The 13,104-nt window shown below is 33.4% G+C and overlaps 1 protein-coding gene across 1 annotated transcript; it reads left to right on the top strand.

Moving 5' to 3' along the window:
• Positions 1-2,236: 2,236 nt before the first annotated feature.
• LOC129756841 (clavesin-1-like) lies at positions 2,237-11,463 on the top strand. Its single transcript, XM_055753871.1, has 2 exons — positions 2,237-3,093; positions 10,584-11,463. The coding sequence occupies exons 1-2, from the start codon at positions 2,353-2,355 to the stop codon at positions 10,836-10,838; spliced, it is 996 nt and encodes a 331-aa protein (XP_055609846.1). The 5' UTR covers positions 2,237-2,352; the 3' UTR covers positions 10,839-11,463.
• The last annotated feature ends 1,641 nt before the right edge of the window (positions 11,464-13,104 follow it).

Raw genomic sequence — 13,104 nt, 5'->3', positions numbered from 1 at the left:
TCTAAAAAAACTAAGCTTTAGAATAAGCCAATTCTTACAAGGGAGCAAAGGTGTTGTAAATCGAGCTCGTATTTAGGGAGCTTCTAAGGTGAGGTTGACAGATTTTTTTTCCGGACGTATCCGGAAATGCAACTTATCTAAAAATCTAGCAATATCCAGGAATTTGATCTCAAAATTTTCAACACAAAATCCGGGAAACTTGATTTTTTTTTATCAAAACACGTCACCAGATTTTAAATCGTATTTTAGACTTCTAAAAAAACAGTCATGATTATTTGTATAAAATTTGTCATAAAAAATTCCTTTTTGGACGTAAACATGAAAAATTAGTTTAAATCTATTTGAGTTTTTTGTTTGATTTAACAAATAATGTGAATAAATCAGGGCAAAATCCAGGCTTTTCGGGCTATCCGGGAAAGTCCTGATAAATCCTATTCTAGAGAGTTCCATAAAAACCAAACTTAACTTCCAGTGCTAGTATTCAGAATTCGTTTAAAATTATTTTAAACTTGAAAATTTTATCAATTAAACCGCACGGTTTTGAGTCCAACAAGTTAATTCTTGATAACATCAAATCATGACCTTTTATGCGTTTTTAAGCTAATTCAACATTAACACAAATATTTCCATTTCTCCAATATCAGTTCCAACCCATTTGATTGATAAAACCACACATCAGTTAATCGTTAAGTGTTTTACAACTCAACCAAAAAATTGTTGATTGTTGATTTGTTCTAAATTCAAACGCTCCAGAATCTTTGTGTGCGATTTTTACTGAATCGATCACGTGTTTCAAAAGAGGCGCGAGACCAAATACCTGTTTAAAGGGCCCTAGAAAGGGATCGTTTGGTATTGCGCTTACCTACACACAATTCAGGTTCTTCGAGTTTTCTTAGTATTTAGCTCGCAAAATGTTGTTGTCCATTCAAAAAACAGTCTATCTAGAATCAATAGTTTTATTTTGAGTTATACGAAATCGTAATTTTTCTTGAGAAAGATTTATTTGTATTAAATTTGTATCAAATTTTGAAAACTATATGAGTTAAATGCCTTAATAATACTACTTGTAAATAAAAAACATCAAATTTTGTACTGAAGCTTTTTTTAAAGTTGGGAAAAGAAAATTTAACAATATCGATTAACGGTTTCGACGATAAAGAGAAAAATGTATGGAGGTCTTCCTATTTTTTTGACTCAAAACTCGAAGATATAGGTAGGTATACGAAAATATTTTTTTTTTTCAAATGTAAAAACAACGTTGTTTAGATTGCGACTGGTATTTGTTCATGTGATGTGAATTTTCATTTTGAAAACGGAACAGCAGCCTTTTTTTTAGAATTGATGATTATTTTATTTCATCACACGTTTCGAGACAAGTTTGATCTTATTCCAGGGAAAAATATCGACATTTTTGTGTGGCTTTTGTGAAGACTTATATCTGATACTCTTGTACATTATTCTGTTTGGACAATATGTTAAAGTAATGATGAATTTAAAATTATTTCACCAAACTTTGCAATCGTTATTTTGAAAATTTGTGAACAAACGGCAAACACAATCTTATAGAAATAGTAACACAGCTACGTAAATTTGCAGAAATGTGTTTCTTATTTAAACACATTCTGCGGAAATGAACGAAGATCTGTTCAATAGCAAATAAATCGGCTTGTTTGTTCAATTTTGTTCAAAACTGTACATTGTTCCACTCAGCTCATGCAGATTAAAATGTTCTTTTTTTCTTCCAAAATATTGCCACACTGATTCAAACACTCAACAAGTAGCATTGAGTAAAGCTAGATCATCTGGAAAGTACGTAATTTGGACGAAACTGTTTTTTCTTTCGTGACGGGAAGACTTGAAATGTGACACCATCTTTTACAACAACCTTCATAGCTCTGGATTGCATGTCATGCTGTTGATTCGGATGCAGAATCCTCAAGTAGTCATCGTCGTTGTAGGGCAGACGCGCAAAAAAAAAGAGTTGAAACCATCTCAGCTACACTTTTATAGCCTAATAACGGGTAGACAACCCAACATTGCTGGCTGAGAGTTTTTAAAAGTTGAACCATCAGTTTGTGTCGCGGTTTTATATATTTTTTTTTTCTTCTTTTGCTGTTATATTTTAGCAAACGCTCCATGCGTAAGAGATGATTTTTCTCTAGCCGTTTTCAGAGCATACATCGAGAAATAAAATTCTCGAAACAGGTTCTGGAAAAAAGTGATGACGGTGATAATAGGTTGAATGTATAAAGATTGCCCGAAGCTGCCCATGTGTGGACAGTTCTCGTTCGACATCTTTCTGTTACGGATTCTTTCTCTAGGGCTACGATTTTCGCGAAAACGGTAGCAAAAATGTCTGGAGACGATAGCTATCTTTACCGGGTTCCGAGCGTGGAGAAAAAGCCGGACAAGTACGAGGACAATTACTGTGAGTTGAGTGAAATGTGCCGGAAGATTGCGGCTGAAGAACTGCGGGAAACAGATGAAGTCCGGAAGCAAAGTCTGGAACAGTTTCGGGATTGGATCGCCAAGCATCCGCACATCAAAAAATGCCGAACGGATACTCAGTTCCTGTTAAGGTTCCTGCGCAGTCGAAAGTTTATAATGAACAGTGCCATGGAAAATCTGGAACGATTCCTGGTAGCCAAAGCACTTCATCCGGAATGGTTCAGCCGACTGGACATCGAAGACCCAGAGCTGGCTGCCTTAGTCGATACCGGTTATCTGTACCCATTGCCGGAGAAAGACGCCAAAGGACGGCGAATCATCTTCAACGATACCTCCCGATTGGATCCGACCAAGTTCAAAGCTTCCCACGTCATTCGCATTCATCTGCTAGTGAATGAACTTTTGTTCGACCGGCCGGATGTTCAGACGGCTGGAGTGATTCTGGTTTACGATCTGACCGGCATGACGATGTCTCAGCTTAGTTTGGCGTCGTTGAACGAAATTAAAACCATTGCATCGTACTCGATCAAGGCGCTGCCTTTGAGACTGAGGGAGTGCCACTTCGTGGGAGCACCTGGAGCAACGATGACGATTGTCAATTTCACACTGCAGCTGTTCAGTGAGAAGCTGAGGCAGCGAATTTTCGTAAGCATATTTTCGTTTGTTTATATTCTCGAAATCGGATGATCATGAGCCACGTGGAAAGGGAAAGTTGGGATGACGCACAATACTTACGAATAATTAGGTGGAGATTTCAATCAGTAGAGTCTATGTTATGGGCTTGAAGTCAAAGGAAACGTGATAACCTAGTTCAATTTTCATAAATGCGTTTGATGGAAAATCTGTTGTTGGTGTCATTAAAATTTTATGATTTTATTCATTTTTATAGAGTTTGAACAATCTATCGATTTTTTTTTTGCCAATATTTCCAAATCATTTTCTGTAGATTTCTAATAATTTGAAAAATTATTGTCATTTATTGCAATGCCTACAAACAGTTTTAAAATTTTGAAAAGTTTTTACAATATTCAATCAAACTTGTTTTTAAATACGGAAAATTACATCAATTGCCACATCAGTTTCCAATCGATATTCAGCTTTCTTCGAGAACAACAAAATATAGTTGACTCACTCAAGAACAGAAATGTGAAGCTTTCAAAATAAATGAGAAATCTTGATAGCTTCTTTTGAAAGAGAAAAATTGGTGAAAATGTATCAAATATTAAAGAATAAAAGTAAAAGAATAAGTTTGGGGTTCAAATCAGGTTTATTTTCAATTCTTGTAAACTCGATACACTCAAATTTAAGTTTAGATGTTTGGTTTTGAAGTATCTACAATATAAATAATGTTAAACAACAAACTAATTAAATATATTTTCAGCGCGATGTTCTTAAACCTGAAGAATACATTTGTTAAGGTTGTCAGATTTACCGGTTTTAACCGTGTTTGACAGGATATTTAATATAAAATTTTACAAAAGTCCGGCCCGGTCCGGTAGCCCAGATTTCATTGAAAAAAATCACGGAGTTTGCCCAGATTTATTCACTTTATTTGCCAAAACAAACAAGAAAACAAATTGTGTTGCAAAATTTTTAATTTATGCGTCCCAAACGAAATATTTTGAGCAAATCTTATAAAAATAATCACGAGAAGTTTTTTGAAAGTCTAAAGTACAATTAAAAAACTGCCGATAAAAAAAGAAATTTCAAGATTTTTTCTCTCTTTATTTGTGTTGCGTGATTCCTGGATTTGGCCAAATTTGACCGGATGTTGGTCGGATTTTTGGTCGACATTTTGAAATCAAATGCCCGGATAAAGACAGGTTTTTAGATAAAATAGTCCGAATTTGTTCGTCCCCGATAAGTTCTAAAAAAATCGTGACAACCTGAACATATCTACAAGTTATTATATCATCAAAAAACATTAATAATTTATTTCATTATTCAAATCCTGTGAAAAGATTCAAATTGAAATTTAGATTTTCAAAGAACCTAATCTTGAAAATTAAGTTTGAAGTCAGATCTTATTCATCATAGTGCTTTTCACCTGTTCTGTGTTTTTTCTTGAGCAATTTTGAATTTTAGTTCTGAATTTGAATTCTGCATTTTGAACCTGAATATAAATTCTGAATTCCTTATTTGAAATCGATTTTAAAATCTCAATTAAAATCAAAAAATCCCAATAATTATACCATTTTAAAACAGAATCCCGAACCAGAAATTCCTTTTCTGAGTTCTGAATCTTTGTTTTTCTAAATGAATTTTTTCTTTTATTTTTTATTCGTATTTCAACTTGGGAATCTGAATGAAAGTTTTAATAATTTGATATTCCGATACTGGCTCACCATCATAAAACTTTTTCAAGTTTCATTTTTGCATATAAATTAAGAGTAAGAATTTCAAATCCAAACATCAAAAATTAGAAACCAGAACATCAGAAATTATTCAAACCTAGGCTTTCCAGATATTATCCCGCCCTTATCTGGGCAGGGCGAATCCGGGACATTTTATCTAAAAACCTTGCATAATCCGGGTATTCGACTTTAAAGTTTACCCAAAATCAGGGCTATAACCAGCTGCACCAAGGGGTACAACCCCGGCTATAACCAGTTTATTTGGATAAAATATGCTCTAGAAATTGTTTCTGACGCAAAATACACAATTGTGATAACGAAATTTGAATTTTTCTTTGATTTTGCTAATAAAGTGAAAATATTCGGGCAAAATCCGGGCAATCTGATAAACCTAGTGAGTCTAAGCTTATTGAAAATTCGTTATTCGGGAGTAAGGACTGTACCCAAATTTAATTCACCAACTTCTTTTGTGAATAACTTTTGATAGAGATTTTTCGAAAACAATTGAAAACAGCCTTGAAATATCTATCCAAAAGTGAGAAATTTTTCGAAAACCTGTAGGGTAACGGACTTATTTTGGACTAGAGGACCAATTTTGGACCACCTTGTCTAGCTCTTTTATAAAGCAACGAATAATGAAAGAAAATAGTGCATTACATTAAGTGCAAAGGGTTCAACAATAATTGCTAAAAAAAATTTCATGATTATTTGCTTTATAAGAGAACTAGACAAGGTGGCCCAAAATTGGTCCTCTGGTTCGAAATTAGTCCGTTATCCTAGTAGTATTGTGGAGCTGAGATAAGATTTCGAGGTTTTAGCCTTAGTTCGGAGTCCAGTTTGTTACTTTTTTTTCTCTCTAATTCTAGACACTTTATTGCGTTTGTGTCTTGTAACTTTATTAACTGACATTACCTATTTTACTATTTTTTTTGTCAGTCCTGATTTGGATTTGTTACTTTTGATTAACTTGAGTCGTTCATCAAAACTTTATTAAACATTTTTGAACCCTCATAAGGGTGTTTAACCCCTAAAGCCCCTCCCCGTTCCTGCGCCATGATATGAGATCTTCAGAGCCAAAAGGGGATAAATATAAAAATGATCGATTTTGAATTAATAATGCCATACTATTTTCCATGTTTCAAAGTATATTTGGTGTTTTTATCATGATTTTTAAACTTTATCTACTTACTTTTACGTTCGAAAGAAAAATACAAATGATTGAAAAATGTATGGAAAATAATCAAACACAACAACATAAAAGCGCCTTTTCTCGAAATAAGGTTTTACGCACTCATAACTCTTAGGCTCAAAAGACTTAATGTGTAATCAAATTTGCATGAAATTTTTTAGTACAAATTCTAATTTTTTAAACCGATTATATTTTATCCTACTGCCGCTAGGTTTTGTAATCGATGTTATTTCGATAGAGATTCAATTCAAATTTAATTTTCTTCTAAATTCTTTTGTCCGTAGGAATGGGAACCTCACAAGATACATAAAATACACTTATCCTAGCTTTGACAAGAGAGAACTGAACACCATATGCCGAATATTTTTAATTTTTTGGTTTATATTTTTTCGTTCAGTTTGGTCTGGTTGAATCCCGAACAAACTATATGCAGTACTGGACTAAATAAAGTACGAACATGCTCTCAAAGTTTACAAATGCCTGTATCTTTTGTCACAAAAAGAATATCCACTCGAAATATTCTGATGAATTCCAGTATTTTTAAAACACTAACGTGTGCTGAATTTTGTTTGTCCAAAAATGGTATATGTTCTTTACACTCAAGCATAGTACAACTAAAAGTCAGTTTCCACATGGACAAAATAAAGTACGTACTTTAAACAACCTTAGCAGATCGCAGAACAGTATTCCGATAAGATGGTGAAATAGCAAGTTACCATAAATATTTGTAAATTTCATGACAAAAACCGTCAGAAAGATTTGTTTATAAACAAAATTGCTTGAAAACACGTTTAAAAAGAAAAAGGAACACTGATTGAAAATAAAAAGCTGAAAATTGTAGCCATTGAGCTCGTCAGCGGAATATTACAACCAGCAATAACAGCCGAATTTCCCCAGAAATGGCTAAAAATCTATGCTTTTACCACCTGGATGATTCCTATAAATATTGGAATTTGCATTTTGTGAAAAAAATCCCAAAGAAGACAACTGGTTTAATATGTCGAAAGATTGGATTAATTGGCATTCAACTTACAATTTCGGTTGATATTTATTTCAGATGCATTAAAAACGTCAATTTTACACAAAATTTATTAATAAGCTTATAGAATTCTCGAAACAGAGTATCTGAAGCCACAAACATAAATTTGAGCTCACAGACCTATAAAAAACGAACACTTATACGTATAAGAACGACTTTTGTCAAGATAATTTCGGATAAAGAAGAACCGAAACACGTACAAGCACCCAAAGAGCAGTATTATGGTGTGGGAGGCTTTGCTTGTTCTGCACATCGATAATGTTAATAAAAAAAATGGAAACATTAAAGCTGACTTTGACACGAATGCCAAAACGTTGGTAAAGTGTCATAAATAAACAAAAAAAATTAAAGCAGACTTTTTTTATCAGCATTTTTAAAATTAAGTAGGACAATTATTCGAAGTAGCAATGGGATTTTTAGCCACTTCTCGGAATAAAAAATCCATTAGTTTCGAAGGGGTTTTTCTGGGAATTGAATCCTTTTTGACTTATAAGAAGACGGAACAATTTTCTAAGCAGAGAAATTGCGATCTGTTAAGGTTGTTTAAAGTTATTTTATCATTTTAAAGTAATTTTCAATCAGTTGCCCAGCTGGTCAGGTATATACACGGATGCCGGAATACTTGTTAGTAAACTAGCCCACCTGATTGACACGTTCTTCCAAAATATACCTACATCAACTCAATAATCTAAAGAATGCATGTGTGTGAGCTCATACTTTGGCAGAAACTGCGGTGAATCAGTGCACCCATGGTGGATAACCAACATACATACATACATACATATAGGATTGTAATCTTTGTTTTTCGAGATATTTCTTTCACAAAACGATATCTTCCATACAAACATCTGTCCAAAAACAAATGAAATCGCCTGTTGGACAATAATAAACATAATTTTCAAACCGGTTCCAATTTTGATCGCGTCAATCAATTTTTATGAAACGCGGACAGTTACTAGATCAAACATTTTCACATCTTTTGACCAAATTTTAAGTGTTTTCATTGAAAATTGTCAAACATACAACGAATTTTGTGAAACAATCTCAAATTTTCCTTTTTCACAAGAATTGCTGTATCGTTTTTTTTTTCCAGTCATAGTCCTGTCTTCAAATTTTGTGAAGTGTTAGTTAAATAGTTAAACTAGCTTTAGTTATGAAATTCACGAAATAATATCACCCCAAACAGAAATGGCAGCTGGTCAAAGTTGGAAGCGAGTGCACAGCTTCACGCGATTCCATTCTTTTTTAACGCAACTGTATATAACTTTTAGTCAAATGTTTTAAGCATTCGATAGTGTATCAAAAATACTCAGAATATTTTCAGTTCATATTCTTTATGTGACAAAAGTTACAGGCATTTAAATTTGATAGCAAGTGCAAATTCTTTTTGTCCAGTAGAGCAATTGACACCTTCTAAGCGCTGTTTTATATTATTTTGAAAATCTTTTTTTTTTTTGGAAAAAGTGTAAGTGTTGACAACTTTTACAGAAAAAATATTTAAAATACATGAATGGTTTTTTTTTTTTCGAAAAATACAAAATACGTTCTGAAACCAACAAATACTGCTTAGTTGTGTAGAATTTTTTTTTTATTATTTGGGTTTGTTTTAAAAAGTGAACAAAAACATTCGCAAATGAGTGAATTTTCGACATTAAAAAAAAAACATTCAAATTTTTTCTTGAAATTGACACTTTTAACAAAAAAAAAAGACCTTCATTGAAAATGATGAGACGATTCTGAAACATTTAATTTTAAAGAAATCGCATGGAATCCAGCTAAATTACAACAGCGCGATTGAGTGAATTCACGTCACAACATTCGATTTTTTGTAATATTTTATAAGGAAATACGCTCGAAAAGCTTTTTTGACTCTCAAGATGGTCTGATTTTCAGAAATCATACATAATTGAGATGATTTTAAATTAGTTCGTTGTTTTTTTTATAAAAAAAACAAAAACTGCGTGATGTGAATTCAGCCACTACCCTGTTCTGTTTAAACTGGGTGAATTGACGTCACTACTTTAAAGAGACATAACTTTGTTCATTGTTGTTCAATCGTTTGTTTTGCTCATCAAATTGTGGGTAATTGTTTTCTCTACAACTTATTTCAAGACACCGATCGATATCTTATTTTCACAGGAAATCAAAGTGGTATGCACTGAAGTCAAAAATGGTCAATTCTAGTGTGAATTCACATCACAAAACGAATCGATCACAACACAAACAACTTAAATTTTTTTTATTGACCAAATCATATTCATTTTGAAGGACATTCAATTTGCGACCGTTTGCTACTGTATTTTTTTTTAATTTCAAGTAAACTGGTTGACTTCTCGAATGATCATGGCATGGTTGCTCATTAGGACCAGAAAAGATGAGAAATGTTTTCAGAATTTTCGATCCCCTTTGAAGGGGATCGCCCATGCAACACAAATACTACTGTTTAAGCGATATTGACGTCATTATACAATGGTTTAGGATGAAAATTTGCAAATTATTCACTGTTTTTTTATAGGAGTTTTGAGAGATGAGCAATGATTTCATGTGTTCAAATTTGGATCGAGGGTAGGAAAAAGGAGTCGTCCATATAAATTGTTCACTGTTTTCGCGATAATGTCGTGATTATGCATCGGATTGACACGAAAATTTGTACATGGGAGTTTAAAGGGTCGGACATTTCGATTATTTTGGGTCAGGGTTGTCCATATTATCTGTTTACTGTTTTTAGAATATAGACGTTGTTTTTCTTTAGATTGAGTTGAAAATTTACGTATGGATGTTTTAAAGGACGGACAATTGATGTCAGGGGTCATTGTCGTGAATATGCATAATATGGAGATGAAATTTTGAACATGAGATTAGGTTGCCTATTTTGGATTGGTATCGGAAAAGGAGTTGTCCATTATTTCAGTTCACAGGTTGGCCAAAGTGGTTGTCCATGTCAACTGTTCACAGTAGAATCAATCGTTTTATTAACCGATATTAGAAAAAAAAAATACACTAGGGAGTTTGGATTGGATTCCATTCCACTTTTTGGTCAGGAACATAAAAAGAGGATGTCCAGATCAATGAAGGGAATCGGCGATAAATGAAACAATCTTTAATTTAAAGTTTTAAGTCTAAGAACAAATATAAAGGTCATCCATAAATACTGTTGAATTTTTAATGTAATATTGTAATGAGAATGGGTAGAATTTACTATTCAAACTCAAACACATTTTCGCGTATTTTTCTTTTTTTTTAAGAACTTCCATCGTTTTAAGATATTTCATCCCTCCATCACGTATTTATAGTTGGGAGCGAACGAAATTCGCACGGGATCAGCTAGTTATACCAATATAAAACTTTAAATTTTTTATCAAATTTTGTTAAAGTTAGATGAAAAGTGATGAAAAATGATTCGAGAACTCATCTGTTCTTCAAGTTAAAACCTAAAAACTCATCTCCTGTCAAGAGTTTATTATCTTTGTTTATTTTCTTAAATAATTTCTCATTTTTGAAGTATGGAAAAATGTATGTTTTTAAACTAAAATATTTTCTTTTCTCCCCGCAGCTATACCAATCCTGGGACGAGTTGTACGCCAAGGTGGACCGAAATCTGCTACCGAAAGAGTTCGGCGGAAAGATCCCGAAGGCAGAATGTCTGGATCAATTTAAGCAACAGTGCCACAAGGCTCGCGACAGGTTGCTGAAATCCGAGGAGATGCACATTGAAATCACCAAAGATTCCAAGTACTGGCAGGATACGACCGATGCCGAACTCGAAAGTGGTGCCATCGGAACCTTCCGGAAGCTGACCGTGGATTGAGGGGGTTGAGAAGGCCTAGAACTGTATTGAGGTGCTAGTTTTTAAGGGCTATTTACTGGGATGTTGCAACTACATGTAATTTGATTGATCTTTTTTTTTATCATCATGATATGCCACGCTGAACGTTCAAGAAAGTCTAGTTTTTGAGGAAATAATAAAATCACAATAAATTAATAATAAACCAAATTAAACTGATAACTTGATTTTAAAGTGATGAAATGCCGATGAATTTCCATAAAATAATCGAAGTTATTACGAAACCTATCAAGTTGGATTTCTTTTTTTCCTCTCTAACTTACGAAGAATTAAACAAAATTGAGGGATCAGAATTCAGTTTAAGTATTATTGAGCATGGTTAAAAATTCAATTTATCTATACAAGTGATACATTTTACTAAGTAAAATATCTCTAAAATCATAGAATTCCAACAAACCAGATTATTGAATTATTTAATGAAAACGCTATTGTTCGAATTCCTAACAATTCTCAATCCGGTTAAGACTGCGAAATTTTCATGTTATGTATCAAGTCGTTTTCTATGCTACCAAGAAATTACGTTCAACGTGTGATCACCGAGATAACCTTTGAATTGATTAATTGAACAGTTGTGGGAAAATTTGTTATGAGTTCAGCAGAAAGATGTCAGCAGCTTCAAATGAATCTTTAACGGGGAAATAAACTTTATTATATATTGTTCTTGAATCAGAGGAAAAGACTGAAGAAGATGTTTAACAATTCATCATTTTAAAAATGAACAACGTGCATTTAATTATATGTAATCCAAGTTCTAAGGATACTTATTTGTGACGATGTAGAGATATTGACGAAAAAAATGAAATGAACAAATTTTAGCATTAAAATTGGAAGTGAAGCAAGTTTTCAAAAATGAATGATTTGACCTAAAAAGTAGAAAAATATATAGTCGTCAATCAACTAATCCAACAAAACTAAACTCGCAATGCAAACTTGCATATGGGCAAAAAACCAATCCTTTAAAACCAAAAATCTAGGAAGTCAACTAAAGGAAGAATTCGATCACTGTTGCGTGGCCATATAAAACAGAAAAAGACAATCCACCTTTTCCAGAAACAAATCGTGAAAACAAAATTTATGCACATATTTTTCTAACGTTTGGGTCAATACGCGCATCACGTGACATTCATTTGACATAGGCCAGTGCCAATGTTTGTTAATTTCAGTGAACGCAACGCAAAAATTAATGGATTGGAAACAGATCGCGGGGCTAAGGCAAATAACTGGAGAGGGTTGATTTTCTTGTGCCGAAATTAACTAAGGCATCATTTACGACAGCTTAATGTTGAGGCAGATGCATTATGAATTTTGATATCTGAAGTTTTGTTTCAAATGGTTCTTAGGAAGAAGATGTTCACTTTTTATCGTTGGTGTTCATGAAGAACCTTTGATTCCAACAATCATTCATTCATACTAGAATCATTATCACTGCTCTTATATGTGTCGTGAGCCTACTTGGTTGAACAATTCTACTGAATCAAAGCAATCGGAGGATTCAACCACGGTATAAGAAAAGTTCAGATACCGGTGTTCCGATAGCAACTTACTATCGTCTTCAGTGGTCGTTCTCAATCGGGTCGAATCGAATCGAAAACGCTCACTGTAGCAACATTGACATTACCATTTTTACGCGTGCATAAAAATTCAATATATGCTTAAAAATATGCTTGAAATGAGTATAAACAGTATGCGCATTAGACTGCCTCAAATTTGTATAAGAAATTTAATACCTGTGAAATGTTAAACGCTGCAGGCTAAACTTAATCCTGGGCCTAGTATAAGATCTCATGCCAAATTTGGGCCAGATCGGACCACGTGAAGGGGTCGCTCAACGAGCCTGAAGTTTGTATGGGATTTTGAGATATTTCGTTCGAGAGGAACATGAAAAACTAGTTTTTCGTCAACAACTTTTGTCTCCTTCGACCGATTTCTTTCAAAAACGGGGTTTCTTAAAGCCTAAACTATGACTAGTATTTCATCCGAAGGTTGCATTTCAATTAAAGTTAAGATAAAAAAGTTGTTAAGCTTCAAAAATTGGCTAACTTTTTAAAGGGTGATATTCATCACTGTTTTAATGAGGCGACTAAAGGTCCGACCAGAACACTCAATGTGAAATGCATACCGTTTCGTCAAATAATGACCGATTTTAACCATTGTTGTTGCCTTCGTTTGCAATTTTTAATGCTTATCTAATATTTGAGCTTGAATGATATTCACTTGATACTTCGGGAAG

This window comes from Uranotaenia lowii, chromosome 3, assembly GCF_029784155.1.
Source record: "Uranotaenia lowii strain MFRU-FL chromosome 3, ASM2978415v1, whole genome shotgun sequence".
Classification (NCBI taxonomy): Eukaryota; Metazoa; Arthropoda; class Insecta; order Diptera; family Culicidae; genus Uranotaenia; species Uranotaenia lowii.
This window is presented reverse-complemented; position numbering and strand designations above follow the sequence as displayed.